This window comes from Cavia porcellus, unplaced genomic scaffold, assembly GCF_034190915.1.
Source record: "Cavia porcellus strain 051 isolate PalLab524CR breed Dunkin Hartley unplaced genomic scaffold, mCavPor4.1 scaffold_22, whole genome shotgun sequence".
NCBI lineage: Eukaryota > Metazoa > Chordata > Mammalia > Rodentia > Caviidae > Cavia > Cavia porcellus.
This window is the reverse complement of record NW_026947505.1, coordinates 54,477,067-54,495,209: the sequence shown is the minus strand read 5'-3', so window position 1 is coordinate 54,495,209 and position 18,143 is coordinate 54,477,067. Positions and strand designations below refer to the sequence as shown.

The following is an 18,143-nucleotide window of genomic DNA, read 5'->3' as shown; positions in this document are numbered from 1 at the left end:
AAATAGTTATGGGAACACACATTTTTTAAGGTAAAAAACCAGTAGTATATTCATTTTTAATTATAATTCAATTATAATTATAATATAATTATAATTTAATTATAATTATAATATATAATTTATTATATATATATATCTATACAGTTATGTAATTACATTATGTATATTACATTACATACTAATAGTGTAATATATGATGTTTATTGTTATGTTTTATATTAATATTTTCTGCATTGCTATTTTTTTTTTTTTTTTTTTTTATTTAAGAGGAAAAAGAGAAAAACACAAAACAAACCAAAGCGGCGTAAGGGTACACGCAATACAGAACTACAAAACAAAACAAAACAAAACAAAAAACCATAACAGTAAGAAATTACCTGCTAGTAGATTACACACTATTTTCTTGAAAATAGTTCCTCAAATCACAGTATCAAAGAACACAAGGTGGACATTCAAACAGGGAGACTGCAAACAGCTGTGTTCAATGTTCCAAAAACATTGATAAAGTCAGCTATTTAACACCCCCAAACACACTTGCTGTTATATCCGTTAGAGCTCCTTTTCTTTTTTTTTTTTTTTTCCCTCTCTTTTTTACAACAAAATTTACACATCTTGGATTTTATTACTCCTTAGTGCTTATTACTTTCTTTGGGGGGGGGGGAAGAATACAGTCAAATATGGCAAAACAAAGCTATCAGTCAATACCAAGGATAGACATAACACATGGTGTAGAACAGAGTACAAGTTTATCAACAATGGTTATCAACGTTGTCCGTTGTTTCCTTAAAAAGAATTGTCTATCTTATTAGATAGTATAAAGTTGGACAAAACAGTAGAGAACAAGACCAATAAAACTTAGGCATTGTAAACATTACAGGACTTCCAAAGAAGACAATAGTCAAACCAGAATGGGTATCTTAGTGAATCTTATTGTCTTCAAAGTAGTTGCCTATGTCTTCAAACTTGATACTATCATATAGAATGGAACAGAGTCTAATCAGTCAAAACAAGATCGTGGGAGTACTACAGGACTTCAAAACAAGTTAATAGGAAATCGAAAAGAGTTACTATTTATATATCCTAATTTTTTTTTTTTTTGAATTTTTTCTTTAATTAAGACAAACATAAGAAATGACTAAATAATTTTTTTTGAAACAATAAGGGGGAGATTGAGATAAAACAGGACATAACAATATAACAATAGAGGTCACAGCATGACTGTTTCAATAACCTAGTACTTCACCACCTTATAACCTGACTTAATAGTAGTTACCATAGTGTCTTTTTCCTTGAAATATTTGGGTAAAACTTCATATACTCTAGCTTCAAATATTTTCATATCAAGAAGCCCAGAATAAAACCTTTCTAATTAATGAGTGAAAACTTTATAAGGCTTCAAGGCCACCTAATGGGGAATCATGATCACCACATATTTTTATATATTTGAATCATTACTTACATTAGGGAAACTATTCGGTATTCACACATGCGAGATTGATTTATTTCACTTATGAGTATGGTCTCAAGCTGCGCCCATTTATTGATAAATATCTCAATGTGATCCTTCTTTATAGCTGAATAATACTCCATTGTATAGAAATACCACAACTTTTTTATCCATTCCTCAGTTGATGGGCACTTGGGTTGTTTCCAAGATCTGGCGATTACAAATTGTGCTGCTATAAACATAGGTGCACATATATCACTGTGGTATGATGCTTTCAGTTCTTCTGGGAATTGCATTGCTATTTTAAGGACCGCATTCTGACATAATATATTGTAATGATTTAGTAAATAAATCATTAAAAATTTTTTTAGTTTTGGAATTTTATTCCTCCACTAGATGGCAGCACACAACCAGCTATAATTTAGGTTGCCTTTGTAAAGCGATAAATTCTAACGGTATCCAGTGCCTTGTGCATCTAACACACCTCATAATACTAGTTTGAGATTATTAAGAATTTAGTAAGGGTTAATTGGATTATGTGTGCCAAATTGAAAGTACAGCATTTGACAATGTTAACATATATTTTTATGCTTTACATCTGATTTATATTTGATGACTTTGAAGTACCAGTTAGCTGTTTTTGTAAAAAAGAAAATAGCCATATTAAAAAGTGTTTTTGTTTTTTTTTTTTTTGCGATTTTTAAAATTTTTTTTTATTTTGGTACTGGGGATCGAACTCATGACCTCACACTTGGCAGGCAGGCACTTAACACCACTGAGCTAAACCCCCAGCCCTGTTTGTTTTTTGCTTCAGCAAACTGAAACGTTCTTATGTTGGAATAAAGAGTAATGTGGAGGGTTTTTGTTTTTGCTATTAACTGTTTGTGATGGGAGTGAAGATATTTAATAGTAAAACCCAGTGTTAGGTGTAGTTCTTATCTTTTAGATATTGAAGTTAATATTTGTAAAATATAAAAGTTATTTTATGAAGAATAGCAATTTTGATAAATATGCTGTGGTTAAATATTTTGGAGAGTTCTATAATTAGGTTTCTTTTTTTAAAAATTGTTCATTATATACTGTTTATATATTCTTTAGAAATTACTCAGTTTTTACATGTTTGATTGTTACTCAGTTTCCAGAAACTATTAGTGTCTGTAAATTAGGTAAAGAAATTAGAAAATGAGTAATTAATTCTGACAACTCTTTTTTAAGTTAGAAATCTGATTTGAAGATTTTATAAGTGGCCCATTTTAGTACAGTGCAGTTGTGGTTTTCAGTCCAGCTCTGATACTATTGCTCAATTGTTTGTAGGTGAGCTTTTTTTGGACATACTTTATTTTAGTAACATGCTGAAATTTAGAAAATTCAGTTTTAAAAGCACTTATGAATGGAAAAAGAACTAAATTTCATTTCCCTGTGAATTATTTAGAAGGAATTTAAGCATTTATTGCATTATTCTAGCCTGATAAAATGTAAACTACTGGCTAGAGTAACAAAGTATAGTATATAACTTAGAACAAATCAAATTGCTACTTAAACTATAAACTTCAAGCTGTGATCTAGTCCTGGTAGTTGCTGTAGTAAGTCTGTAACAGGTGCTGCAAAATGGAACTTTAAAAGTTAGACTTTTTCTGTTAGTTATGCAACTTACCTTGTTTTTTCCTCTTGGACGCATAGCTAACACCCCCTTGTCAGATCAGTACAAATAGTGTAGCTCCTTCTAAAAGTGGCTTGCCAAATAAATGTTGCTGGGTTCTGGGTTGCTCTCCTTTCCTTCTGGAATTAGATTCCAGATTCTTCTTGAACAAAGAATTGAATGAAATGAGAAAAGAGAGAGAAGGGGGAAAAAAGCAGTGGCAAAGTGTATTGTGAAGATGAGGGAGAAACGCCTGCACAGTGAGGTTAGACCAAGTGACAGAGAGCACAAGGTGCGGTGCACCGTGAGCAGAGTGTGCTCTGTGAAGAAATCAGACTGGCAAGCTCTTCATGGTCTCCTGTCCTTTTATGGTGTCCGGATGTTGAGGAAACCTTCAAGAACTTCTACTTTCTGGTCCTGAGAGGTGATACTGGGATCTTAAGCCTCAGGCTGACCTTAGGTCCTAGGCCATTCTGTGGAAAATTCGTTTGCAGGGCTTTTGGGACTGTTCTGAGCCTGTGTTCTGAGATCTTCAGTTAACCTGTCAGAACTATTTCCCCAGCCAGTTCAGTCACACTCTGATCTCCTGTATCATCCCTAAACACTAGTTCTCTACGCTCTGGCTTTGGCAAGCATCATTTTATTTATGTCTTTATGACTTTAACTACTCTGGTGTCTCACACTGAATCATACAGTGTTTGTCTTTGTGATTGCATTAGCATACTGTCCTCAAGATTTATCTATGTTGTACCATATGTCAGAATTTCTTTTCTTTTCTTTTGAGGACTGAATAGTATTCCTTTGTATATACATACTGCATTTTGCATATTTATCCCTAAATAGATATTGGGTTGCTGCTATGTTTTAGTTATTGTGAGTAATGCTGCTAAGATTTAATTCTTATAGTCACTTCATGAGATGAGAACTATTGATGAGGAAACTGAGACCTAGAGCTAAGAACTGCAAAATTGCAGTTAGTAAGAGCCTTTGTCTATGTGGAATGTGTGTACTTAACCACTAACTAGATTCCCTTTTGATGTTTTCTGCTTTGCCTCCAGATATCATCACCATGACTTACTATGTCTTAATATATCATAAATGATGCTATACAAATAATTTTTAATACTAATGTTGGCAAATGGCCATACAGTACATTATTTTATTTACTCATATGCATCAACTATGAAATTGCCCAATTAAAAAATAAAGTTGATGTTGGGCATGGTGGCTTATAGCTGTGATCTCTTGCCTTGGGAGGCCATGGTAGGAGGATCACTGTGAGTCTGAGGCCAGTGTGGGCTATCTAGTGAGTTCAAGGCCAATTTGAGCTATGTAATCTCAAAAAATAAAGTTAAAAACAACAACAAAAAAATTAAGTTGAAACCCCTCAATCTGGATTTTAAAGCACTTAACAATCTTTGACCATGAAATGGTTATTTGTTTTACATAGTAGATATATAATTCTGGGAAACTTGGAATTGATAATTTCTATAGTGACATAGAAGAAGTAAAACTAGCAACCTATTAGATGTCAGGTTGCTGATGCATGTGATTTCCAAAGGACAGTGGAAGTGGAAGAGTAGAAAAGATTTATTGGAGAAAAGGAATCCCCAGTGGTTTGCCTCTGTGGCCCTTTCTCCGAGAGTTTTACGTAGGGCATAATTACAAGATGGGTACAAAATCAGGAGTGGGTACCGTGTGGATCAAACTATAATCCTTCATTAGGGAAGTATGAAATCCAGCCATTGTGATTTTAATCATGTCTTCTTTAAGCTACAATTTTGGTGTTTCCACCTTTTACTCCTTTCCTTGAGAGCCTAGTCTCTTTCTGCCTGTATTATATATTAATTTTTATCTAACTTAGCTGCCTATAATTATGGGATCTGCTATTTGGAGCATGTGAGATGTCATGGAAGTGAGTTTTGCATAGGAGTTTGAAGACTTGTTTTGAGATAGGATGGTGCAGACTTCTAGGCAGTGGAGGATGGTAAAATGAGAATGGGATAAGGATATTGCAATTCTAAAGTTTATGTAGTTAAAAATAGGACAGCTATAATCATTTCATGATTTTTTTCCCAAAGAAAATGATTTTTGGTACATTTTTGGTATACATAATGACCATGTTCGTCGCAGGGAATTTTGTATCTGTACATGATATATTTTGATTCCTCTTTTTTCCCAATCCCCTCCCCTTCAACTCTTCTCTATTTATAAAGTTTTTGTTTCCATTTTATCCTTTTTTTATCAGTTTTTTTCCTTTACCCAGTCTTCCCCGTCCCCATTCTTCTTGCCATTTGAACATTTTCTTCCTATTTTGCAATATTTATTATACATTTTGGTACTTATTTATACTTTTAGTTTCTTACATCAGAAAAAGAATGTGGTACTTGCACATGTGTGTCTGATTTATTTCACTTAGGATTATGGTCTCAAGCTTATCTTTCTATGTGGTAACATAGTACTCTATCTATTGGTATATCTCTGTATATCTCTATCTCTACCTCTACCTCTATCTAATCTTCTTTAATTATTCACTAAGTAAATGGGCATTTGGGCTGTTTCCAGCCTTTGGCTATTACAAACTATGCTACTGTAAATATGGGTGTACATATATTGCTGTGGTTTGCAGCTTTTGATTCTTTCATAAAGATTCCAAGAGAAATAGCTGGGTCAGATGGGACCACTAGTCCTTTTGGAGGAATCTTCATACCTTAAATTTCCACAGTGGTTTTAAAGTCTGCATTGCTACCAACAGTGGAGAAGGGTTCCTTTTCCCCCATATCCCCAACATTTGTTATTGGTCGATTTCTTGATGATAGCCACTCTTTGTGGAGTAAGATGGAATATCATAGTTTTAATTTGCATTTCACGAATGACCAGTGATGTTGAATACTTCCATATATTTATTTGCTATTTCTGTTTCTTCATCTGAGAAGTGTCTGTTCATTTGAGATGCCCATTTCTGGACTAGATATTTAAATTCGAGGGCTCTGATTTTTTTTTTTTTTTGAGTTCTTTATATATTCTAGATAATAATCCTTTGAGGAACAGCCGGCAGAATTTTTTTCCCACAGTGTAGGTTGTCTCTTTACTCTGTTGGTGGTTTCTCTTGCTGTGCAAAGCTTTTTAATAAGATGTGATCCCAGTTGTTGATTCTTTGTGATAGTTCTGTGCAATTGGGGTTTTGTTCGTAAAGTCTTTGTCCACACCAGTGTCTTCAAGAGTTCCAACTATTTTATATTCCAGCAGATTTAATGTTTCCATTTTAATATTTGTATCTTTGATCCATTTTGATTTTAGTTCAGTGTATGGTGAAAGAAACGGTTCTAATTTTTAATCTTCAGCATATAGAAAGCCAGTTTTCCCAGCACTACTTATTAATGAGGTTATCATTCTTCCAGTGAATGTGTTTGACCCCTTTGTCAAAGATAAGGTGGATAAGTTGTCTTGAGTTGTTTGCATCTTCTAATGTGTTTCTTTGATGCTCAGGTCTGTTTTTTTTTTTTTCTTTTTCTCTCCAGTAGCATGCTGTTTTTCCTCATAGTAGCTCTGCAGTTAGGGATCTTGATGCTCCTTGACTTGCCTTTGTTGCCCAGAATTGTCTTCGCAATTCTAGGTCACTTTTGGTTCCAAGTGAATTTTAGGATTTTTTTTTCTAATTATGTGAGGTATGCTATTGGGATTTTAATTAGAATTACATTAAATTTGTGTAACATTGGAAATATGGTCATTTTCACTATATTGGTTTTTCCTACCCAAGAGCAAGAAATATCTTTCCATTTTTAAACTTTTTTTAATCTCCCTTTTGAAAGTAATGTAGTTTTCAATGTAAAGTCCTTGTTATCTCTTTCTAGAATGTCCTGATTTGTTGTTCATGAATTTCCTTAAGTGTTGTTTGTCATGCAAGTATCTTATTTCTCCGTTATTTTGAAACATGATTTTGTGGGATACATCATTCTGGCTGGGTTGGAGGTTGTTTCCTTTTATGACTTGAAATACATCACTCTAAGCTCTTCTTTAGTTGAGGGTTTGTGTTGAGAAGTCTGCTGTGATTCCAAAGACGCTTCTTTTACAGGTGATTTGCTTCTTTTCTCTAAAAGCCTTTAATAATTCTGTTCTTGTGTTGAATTTCTGGAATTTTGACTGTTGTATGCTTTGCTGTACAGTTTTTATTTCATTCATGGGTAATGGAGTCCTATATGCCTCACTTATCTGTATGTCAGATTGTTTTTCCTGCCAAGGAAGTTTTCTGCCATGATGTCTGTAAATAGGATTTTTATGTTATTTGCACTCTTGACTCTGATCAAATTTATTTTATTCTTTTTTGCATCATCTAGCTGCTGGAGTGATTTCTTGTGATCTCTTGCTGTTCTTAAGAAATCTTTCTTTTCATGATTGCTGACTGCAAGCCTGTCTTCTATGTCTGAGATTTTGTCCTCACATTGGGTCATCTTGCTGCGTGTACTGTCAATAGAAGTTTTAATGTCTTAGACATTGTTTGAATCTGTTTAATGGATTCTGTTTCTTTCCTATGTTGGGCATTCATGGTTTCCATCATTTCATTAATAAGGCAATTTACATATATATTGATGAAATGTATATATATATATCTGTATGTATATATATCTATATCTATCTTTATCTGGTCCAGAGTCACTAAACATGTCTTTCATTGTGGTCATCATTTCTGTAGTTATGTGAATAATTATTTCTGATCTGGTTTCTTCTAGAGCCTTGTTCATTTGCATTGTTAATTCCACTGTTACCACTTCAGAGAGGCCAGGTGGGTGGCTTGTGGATTATCCTATTGCTTTGCCCCTTGGTTTGCCCTTGGTGAGCTGGACATCTGGTGTTACGTTTAAGTGTCTTTTTATTTCTTCCTCCTTTCTTTCTTTTTTTGTTTGTTTTTTTTTTTTTAGTTTAATTCCTGGGTTGATACTTGCAAATTGTCTATGCAAGTAGCTTTCTTGCTACTATTTAGAACCTTTAGGAAAGAACTGTCAGAGGTGTTTTCCAGGTGTAAGAGGGGTTCGGGTTTTGAGTCTATGGAAAGATCCTACCTTTTCAATTTATTGGGGATGGAAAGTAGCTGCCTATTTGGTTGGCCAAGTCTGTGTTTCTTTTGGCACTGGGCTATACTATTTTTTTATGATTCTTAGCAGTCTCAATTATGGTATACCCAGAGAAACAACTGATTAGAAGTTATGTCACTTTATCTCATGTAGTACAATCGGCAATAACAGCAGCATCAAACGAAGCCTAGAAAATGACAAAATGAGGTAACTATTAATAATTTTCCACCTTTAACTGTATGAACTGGATTTGTGGCTGTATAACAAAATTTATTACAAGCTAAAAAATTATATGCAGTAAATAAGCCCTCAATATGCCAATTTTACCCTCAGGAGAGAAAATTTAAAAGAGGTTAGGGGTAAAAATAGAAGAGGAAAACATCAAAAGGAAGACTGGAGGACAAAGGAGCATCATACAAACTTTGAGAAACTGATGGAGAATCCAAGGGGGAAAAAGAGAAGGAAGAAATATAAAGAACTCAGCTGGGCAATAACCACAAAAAATTAGGAACTATAAAAACAGGAATAAGCAATGAAGAAAAAACCAAACCAAACCAACCAACCAACCAACCAGTAGCAGAGGGACAGAGAGAGACAGAGAGAGGTCCACTTCAAGGTATGTCTGTGCTGCTGTTGGTGATGAATCCCAGCAAGCCAGCTGTATAGTTTTATACTGGGATAGTGGATAATCTCAGCATACCCATCCATACCTTTATTTTCCCTGAAGTTCAGGCTGGTTTCTGGCCATGAGCTGGAATCAGATCCTTTTAGCCTGCAGAAGTGTTGTCCTTCTATAGGCTTTAATTGAACTGGGGACCACTAGATAGAGCAGCAGTTGTTCTGAGTTCCCACCTCATTGGTCACTCTCTAAGATGGTTTCCAGCCAATTGCTCTCTCCCCAGGAATATTAGAACCCCAGCATGACTCACCAGCCACTTCAGTCCACTAGGTTCAGTCTCTGTGATGGAATCCTCGATGGCTAGCAGTTGCCATACATCTGCAGGTTTGAACAGCCCTCTTCCATGCAATTAGTCTGGGCTCATGGAGAAGGTGTCGCTTGCCATCTCCTTCTGCCTCATTGAAGTTTCTCTTTTCCCTCTCTGTGGGCTTTATTTCTTACTCCAGATATTTTCTGGGTTCAGGGAACCCACTTCCCTCTTTTCTTCCTCATGTTGCTCTACTGCAGTGTCTGGACACTAAATCTCAGACTTTTTCTCTGCTGCCTATGCCACCATCTTCCTGGAAGTAAAGCTATTTACAGTTGATAAGCTTTTTGGTTCTAGTATGCCTGCCTTATTTTTACGAGTCTTTATAGCAAGTGCTGTTGGGCCTGGAATTAGATTACAGGCTCTGGACCTATAAATTCTCCCCTAAAGCCCCAAACCATAGGAGCTTTATCATTAATAGTTCATATAAATAAATTAAATTGGTTTTTAATTGTTGGGTAGTTTGGAACAAATATATTCTTCATCTTATTATATACAGTACTGTACTTGATTATTTATGTTGCATGGCATTACTTCTGTGGAATAGTAGGGAAGAATATAAAAGCTGACATTGGGTCCTTTCTGTATCAAGCTCTTTAACAGTGTTGATTTTTAACAGTGTTGCCCATGGTAGGCAGCTTTGTGCAAGATTGAAGCCTTGTGGAAGATTTTCTTGTTTTGTTTTGTTTTTTGAAACAGTATCTTGCTGCCTTACATAGTTCAAACTGGCCTGGAACTCTTGGCAATCCTCCTGCCTCTGCTTCATGACTGCTTAGATTATAAGCATTTATCACCACTCCTAGCTTTCTTTTAAACAGAAACAGTTTCAATCTTTAAAATAGTTAATCTGTTAATATAAACAAGCATGGCTAACACTGTGAGAATACTTGGAGATTTTGAAGTTTTTATGGTAGGTGCCTCCTGGTCATTAAGGAGGTTTTGTGATGAATTAACTAAGTTTGAAGTGAAAGTTAATTTTTTTGACTGCTTTTTTTTATAGATAGCATTTACCATGTATTATTTATTAAGCTTAAAACTTGATGAATAGCACACTAGAAAATTTGTAGTATAAGATATAATATACAAAATAGAGATTAGAAGACATTTAAATGTTGGCAAGTTGTCCAAATCTTCATTAACATGCTGCAGGGCTGTTATTTAACATATAATTAACAGTTCAAGATAAAGAACTGGTTAGACTGATTTAACATTTAAATCTGTCTTAAATCTGGGGTAACGAAAGGGCTTTGCAGTTAACATTAAATAATACATGTTGTTTGTTTAATTATTGTGTATATGATCATGTAATAGAATGAAGCTGTGGCCATAAAGTGAATGTAAGACTGTAGAGCCTTAATAAGACCTGATTTATGACTTTAAATTGATGTGGTATGAGGATGAAAGAAGAGCTAATCCTTTTGCAGAAGCCTGCTGTGCTTAGAGCCAGTACATCAAATCAAAATACCTATAGAATTAGGAAGCATGTTTATAATGCTTAATAACGATTTTGATGATTTTTGATGATAGATTGTTAGAATTATGTTTTTATTTCCATGATTGTTAGCAGCAGTGATACATTGAAACTGCTTAGGTGGTAGTGTTACTACATGTACGTATTCTCTAATTTATTAATGGAAAATATGATCATAACTTGAATTTTTTGTATTTCTAGGAATTCACAGCTATACTTTCTCTTAATATCTTTTTTTTTTAAAAAAGGAGTTGAAATGTTATTTTGTGAGATAAATAATAGCCATTAGCTTGAAATCAGAACTCAGCTAGAGGATTATTTCATCATTAACTCTTGGTTATTTTGTGGGCATGATGCAGATGACAGTGTTTTAAACTATCTGAAGTTTTTTTTTGAGATTCTTTCACTTTGAACTGTATTTCTATGAAATTATAGTATAAATGGTGATTAGATTTCCACTGTAGCCTGTAAGTTTTATTTAATCCATAAGGAAGGTAAATTGTTTCCTGTGTGTATCCACTGTAAAAATGACAAAATACGCTAATACAGCATTGGTGGTTAAATAAGTGATATTTAGGTATTTACAACGAAAGATGTTCATGTAAACTGCTTTGAATAGCTCAGAGACTCTTTGGGGGCTCTGGATGGCTCATATCTGTGATTTCAGCTGTGGGAGACTGACTCAGGAGGATTGCTGTGAATTCAAGGCCAGTCTGGGCTACTTAGTGAATTTGAATCCAGTTTAAACTATATAGCAAGATTTTGTCACAAAAAATAGAAAATTATTTGGAGGGGCAAACTGAAGTTTTTTGAGGTAAGATGGAAACATGAATATTGTGACAGGGACTCTGTGATCATGATTTTTTATTGTTTTGTCCAGCTAGATTAAACATTTCTACTTTTAATTTTGCCTCCTGATAACAGTTGTTTCACTAGGTTTAAACAGAAGGAAACTAAATAAAGGAGGTAAGGAGGAAAACTTATTTTTCTTGTTAAAAAATTGTAAAATGCACTTAAAATACCATTTCCTTTTCTCTGAAGAGCAGAAAGAAACGGGAAAAAAATTGGTTAAAGTGGACATGGGGCTATTTTGGAGAAGTGATGATCAGGGATGAAATTTACTGTGTAGCCAGGTAGATGTCAAGTCTTTTGGAATGAAGTTAAAATACAGAAATAGCTATATTTACTTTAAACACTAGATGTGATAACATGAGCTAAGATTAACAATGTCAGCGGGAATGATGACTGGGATTGAAGAGTGGGAGAAGGGAGAGACCGGGATTAAAACAGGAAAGGAGAAAGGTTGCAATGTGAGCACACTGTTTCCCTCAAAGTGACTGTAAACCACATGAATTGCAAATGTGTACTAATAATATATATATTTTTTATCGGTACCAGGGATCGAACTCAGACTGCCTGCGTGCAAGGCAGGCACTTATGCTGCTGAGCTAAACCCCAGCCTCATGTACTAATATCATGTACTAATAATATTAAGGCTAATAAAACATTTATGGTACCAGGAATCAAACTCAGGACCTCACAGTTTCTCTTGCCTACAGATTGACCCTACCCTGTTGGGGTGTACATTGTGAGGTTTGGCTAGTTTGTGGTCTGCATTTACTTACCTACTGTTTCTCAGTGCCAGCCCATTCTTTTATATCCGAGGGTGGGTAGAGTCCATAAACTACATTTCCCTGCTCCCTTGGCCATGTCCTTCCTGTTGGATTTTTTTTCATTTGGGGGCACTAGAGGGAGGGCGGGAGAAGAGACTTCTTGTTTCCAGTTTCTGTAAGGATACACTTTTTCACTGTCATGAAATGTGATAGCTTCTTAGCAAGTATTTATTGATTGTCTTCTGTGTATTCTGATAGATTTGCAAGCATCTGATCTGTAAGAAAGAAGAAAATAGATATGGTCTCTGCTTTCAGATTGTTAGATAAAATTTTAGAGATGTAATTGATCAGAGTTGGATCTGAACTGGAGATAAGATTAAATGATAAGATATCCAAAGCCCATTTTACTTTGAGGTTACTGGTAGGAGTGCAAACAAAGATTTTATGGCGTTATTAGTTACCAGGATTATTTTTTTTAAAGGGGATATCAGCATATACTTTATTTAATGACTTTTTTTCAGTGCTAGAGATTTTAGACTCAGGACACTGGATGAGAGGGTCAGATGCCTCTCCCTTTTTAAAGTTTTATTTTGAGATGTAATCTCACTAAGGAACCCAGGCTGGACTCAAATTAGTTACAAGAATTTTCTATCAGTTTTCTTTTTTAATTAATGTACTTCCTAAATTTTATTAGTATATATTTTGGTATCTTTACTTGATTATATATCTCATAGCTCAGTGCCAGAGAAAGATTGAAAGATTTGTTGGTAGTCATGCTGGAAAACCTGTGTGTATAAAGTGGTTTATCAGTTTGACTTTTCTGTTATCTGTGTAGCTTCAGTATATGCATTTAGTAAAAGTGAATAAGTATTTTCTAATTCAGTGAAAGTTTTGAGTTAGTTAAATTTTATCTTTTAATGAGAATGATAAGATAAATACCTATAAATCTGAATATTAAACTTGCAGTTGAGATTTTTAATTAATAAATTATATTACATAATGGTTTGTATTCAGTGAAAGTACGAACATACTTATATAGTGTACAAGTATCTGGCGGTGAATGAGATAGCTGCCTCTTCTTAAATAATTTGGCTACTTTCAGAGACTTTGGAGAACTTACTTTTCATCTCCTATGTGAAATAGCTCATTACATTTTGTAAGTATCCCAAAGAAAATTTGGAATTAGAATTCAAGCCAAAAAATTATAGCCTAGCAACTTGTTCCAAAGCCTGAAAATTTGTATGTATGTGAGTGTCTCTAAACACCAACTGCTCAATAATTTCTCTGCTTTCTTGCAGATGTAAGCTGTGTTTCCCAAGCACAAACTTTTGTAGTAAATTATATTCTCTAAAGTCTTTTCATCCTTAGTCTTTTAAATCTGTTGAGATACATGTGCGCATGTATCACATGTTTCTTTTTAACTGATAATGCTACTTGAAATAAAATGGACAGTCTGATATCTATACCTATAGCTATCTCTATTTCAAATAAAAATACCAGGCCTCTGAGCTTTAATATTTATTTTATGTGAACATTAAATGACTTTAAGTATCCTAATATCCTGACTTGGTAAGAGAAAGATAGTGTTTCTTTAACTTGTTTTCTGTAAATACCTTTTTATTCAGCTTGCAAAATACTGATCCATGTCCTTAAACAACGTGATGAATTGTGTGTCCTTAAAGTCACTTTTATGGATTATAGCCTAATTGCTTTTTATTTAACTTTTCCTTATGTTGACTTAAATTTCTTTTGAAACACAGTCTCAGAGTATTGCTTTTAAGAAACCTAAATATGTTATACCCACCAGGAATTGGTACTTTAAATAAATATATAAATTAAGTCTTGAGAACTGAGTATTCCTGTTGGTATTGAGCCTGCTGCTGGCTTGGCATCTCTCAGATACAAATTCAGTCCAGACTGGGGCTGATTTTAGTGAAACTTGAGTCTCCACACTACCCCTCTACCAGAGGTGGTACTGCTGTTTCAATAATAGCAAGCGTGTAAGCAATCCATCCTTCCTGAGTCCTCAAGGGGCTTGTGTTAGCTAATTATTTTGGGAACAGCAAACACCAGCCTGGTAGTCCCAGAATATAAGCCATTTTGGGCCTCTTTGTTGTTGTTTCCCCTTTTGTTTGCACTTTTTTTTTTAACCTTAGTCATTTGTCCTTACCTGTACGTTGTAATCAGTGATTGTGAGAACAATTAGAATCAGAACACAGAATTTATATTATTTTATAATGGTGGCTCAAAGTTAAACAAAAGAAAGTGCAAGATATCTGTCTACAGCACTAAAGACTCAGAATATTCAGCCAAGGGCCTGGATCCCACAGCAAAGTCCTGCTTGAGTCCAGATGAAGACCTAGAGCCCGTGACAGTGCCTCCCACAAGTCCAACTGGAGGTCTAGAGCCCACGATAAGGACTCACACCAGTCTTGTTTTATGGATCCTTCTGGGAAGGCCCAAAGGTCAGCAGTGGAAACTGTAGAAAGTCTAAGCCAGTGGGGTGAAAGAGCTGTGCTGATAGGTTGAGGGTTCTACGTGGAGATAAGAAGTCATGCTATCCTGAAAAGCACCACAGCCGTCCTCAGCGACACAGAGGCCCCGAGCTTCTCCCATGACAAGCACAGTTGAGTACATGCCAGGAAGCCAGCGTGATGAGTGTGTCCTTGGAGATTAAACAGCATACGTCTTCCCCTCCAGAGCCAGGAAGCGATGCTTGATGTAAGGACCAAAGATCCCCCAAAGTGAACCACAGCCACTCTAACCAACAAGGTTCAACTGAACCAATAATGGTTCAACTGACACTGGGGAAGCGAGTCAGGACGAGCTTTTCCAGGAGTGCCAGCAGCTCAAACAGCAATACTTAGAGAAACCCACAACGTTAGAGAAACCCACAACGCCTTGTTTCTCCTTCTCCACATTGCTATTTCTGCTGGCAACTTTCCTCAGGTGAAACATCTACCTCAGCACCATGCTGATTTAATTCAGCTGTCATTAGGTTGACCATCAGTTTTTAATCCATAACACTATATTAAACACGTATACCTTGCTCTTTAGTGAATTTATGACAAACTGTCCTTCAGATTCTATATCAGCTTTCATCTCTTCATTTAATGTTTTTTCTGCTGCCTAATCTTAATTTAAAATATTTTAAAACGTGCGCTGTAAGCAAATGTTTTTAAACACAGGCAGGTATTTGCTTCAGCTTCATTTTCTAGTTGTTGCTAATCTTCTCTGATGTGTCTTATACATTGTACACAGAGGGCATTTGCCCAGCATTCTTCATTTTCAGGAGTCCATCTATCTTACTCTTCCACTCTTTCTCATTGAATCCCCCCCCCCCCATGGCTGTGCAAGATGATGGTTCCTTTGAGGGCCTTGCCTTTTGCCCTTGTCCTTATTCTTGTCATTGTTTTTTCCTCGACATTTTTTGAAGACTTTGGTGCCTAAATATGGTCTTTATTTTAATCCGAAGTCTTGGTAGTTTAGTCTCTCAGTCAGTAATATCTTGAATGTCAGCCCATGCAGACTTTAGTTTTTATATGATGTGACTCAGAACTCCATGCTTGATATGATCCATTGATGGAAATCAGAGATGGTAACGATCATTTCATGAATGACAGGTTTTTAAGTGTATAAATTTCCCCTCATGTACAATACTGATTGGTGGTTTTAGATTATAAAGACCAATGAAATTCTTGTGACTTGTGTTTAGAAATATTTTAATTTTATAGCCATGAATGAGAAAAAATTGTTCCTGAAATTATATATTGCTATATCATAATAATGATTCAGGGAGGAATTAGTTGTTTAGCTACCTGGTGTGGTAGAAAGAGTATTGAAATTTGGCTATTTGCAGATCCCTGTTTTTTTCTCTTTTGCAGTAGATAAAATAATACTTAGTTCATATATCTGTTGTAAAATGCAATTACAAGTGTATATATATGTATTTTATAAGCTTTGTAAACTTGTGATGTTTAAAGTCTAATAAAAATTACAGAAATACTCTCTTTAAGATGAATGTGTAAACTTATACTGTCTCCTTGTGAGAGAAACTGAAAGAGTAAGTAAGACCCAAAATGTACACTAGAGACTGTGAAATGGGAAGCAGCTGTTCCAAAGGAAAGAGAAGCTGGAATGGGGAGAGGAGCAAAGATGGAAGGGGAAAGCAAAAAATCCATATCATAGACATATACACATGGGTATATATACATATATATGATAGTTATATATGCTAGTAGAGTTATATTACTAGTTTTTCTGAATTCATTCAAAGGAAAGGTTTGTACTAAAATTAGTCCAACAATTAAATGCCTATATCTTGTACTCTGAGTAACTAATTTAAAGATAACAATATGTAAGTATCTGTCAGTCATTGTTATTTTCCTATTTTTTTGAAATTTTCTGATATTTTCTCTATAAAATAAAAAAAAATAAAATAAATGGCTCATAATGTTGCTCTTGGATATCACATTGTCTCCATAGGAATCATTTCTTCATACTCATCCAAGGAAGTGTTATTTTTGATACTTAATTTGTGTGATACTGTAGTGGGCCTTCTATAGGAAGAATGTAGTAAATTAAAGGACAACCAGTTCTTCTATTATTTTTTATAATCCTGTTGATACTATATTGTTACTATTACCTTTAAAATTTTTTTTTACAGTTATATGATGTTAATTGATGGCACAAATGAAGTTTTTATGATTGATAGAGACAATTCAGTGTTTCATGTTTCAAATCTCGAATTTCCATTTCGTAAAGATCTCCGTATGCATTTATCAAATACTCTGTTGGATGGGGTAAGTATTATTGTGCATGTTTATATATATTATATATTTACATATATACACACACTAAACATTGCTGTTTTTCTTTTCCTTATAAGTGGGTATTTTTCATCAAATTTAGAATTGAATCTAATTTTGATTTGGAGGTTATCTTCTGCTTCTCACCTGTACTTAACTTTTTAGGGGTTTAACTACTTAACCTTTTAGGGGTTTGCCAGTTTAATTTTTGAGCCTAAAGAGGATTTTAAGAGTTTTTGTCAGTAGGGAAATTATTAACAATATGGCAAGTGAATTAATGGATTGATACTTGTCACTGTCAGAATAAATGAACAAAATTAAATCTTTTTTTTCTTCTTTGTTATTGAGAAAATAATTTTCTTTGAAAAAGATAATTTCATTGTGGTATTTCACTTGTCAGTTGAATTTTAATTATACAGTACTGTCTAATCACATTTTCCTTTGATTCTTTAGCTATAACCCTTGTTTAAAGAGAATTATGCTTTTGAAGCCAGCCATGGTTGATTCACGGTTGAATAGGCCTAGTGGCAGACACTTGTAATCTCAGCACTTTGGGTGACTGAGACAAGAGAACTGTAAGTTCGAGTCAAGCCTGGCAACTCAGTGGCTTAGAGACATCCTGTATCAAAATCAAAAACAAACAAACAAGCAAAAAAAAAATGAGCTGAGGGCATGCTCAATCCCAGTACTGCCAAAAAATTTTAAAAACATGTTGTCCTCAACACGACAGATGCTGATTCACTTTAACAGTAACTGAACTAGTACATAAAATCACAGAAATGCTGAAAGTCTGCTGTCCAAGTGTCTTCTGTTTCTGTTTGATGACCATTATACCTTTGATGACCATCATGACTTTTCTTGGTAGAGGTCTGCTTCAGAGGTGCATGGTGCGTTCATAGTAGTAATAGCAATTTAAAGCATAGATTCTTAAATGGAATGTATGTCAGAATCTTTAGGGATGTTAGGACATTGCAGTCCCAGAAAAATGATGAATCATCATGGTTCCTCTACCCTGGATGAAAATCAGTGCTTGGATCAAATATGAACGTACATGAATAGATGGTTACATAATTTTGCATGAATAGAACCAAATGATATGTGTGTTTT

The 18,143-nt window shown here is 34.7% G+C and overlaps 1 protein-coding gene and 1 long non-coding RNA gene across 4 annotated transcripts in view; both read left to right on the top strand.

Annotated features, from left to right (window-relative positions):
• Positions 1-18,143, top strand: part of Rngtt (RNA guanylyltransferase and 5'-phosphatase) — a 271,102-nt gene that overhangs the window by 61,747 nt on the left and 191,212 nt on the right. For all 3 annotated transcript variants that reach the window (XM_063233201.1, XM_063233199.1, XM_063233200.1), the window contains one exon: positions 16,895-17,030. In XM_063233201.1, the coding sequence (XP_063089271.1) occupies positions 16,895-17,030 (136 nt within the window). The remainder of the gene's footprint in view (positions 1-16,894; positions 17,031-18,143) is intronic.
• LOC134472135 (uncharacterized) lies at positions 1,645-11,504 on the top strand. The gene is made up of 4 exons (XR_010041999.1): positions 1,645-7,869; positions 8,312-8,365; positions 8,492-8,774; positions 11,283-11,504. It is a non-coding gene; the product is annotated as an uncharacterized LOC134472135 (long non-coding RNA).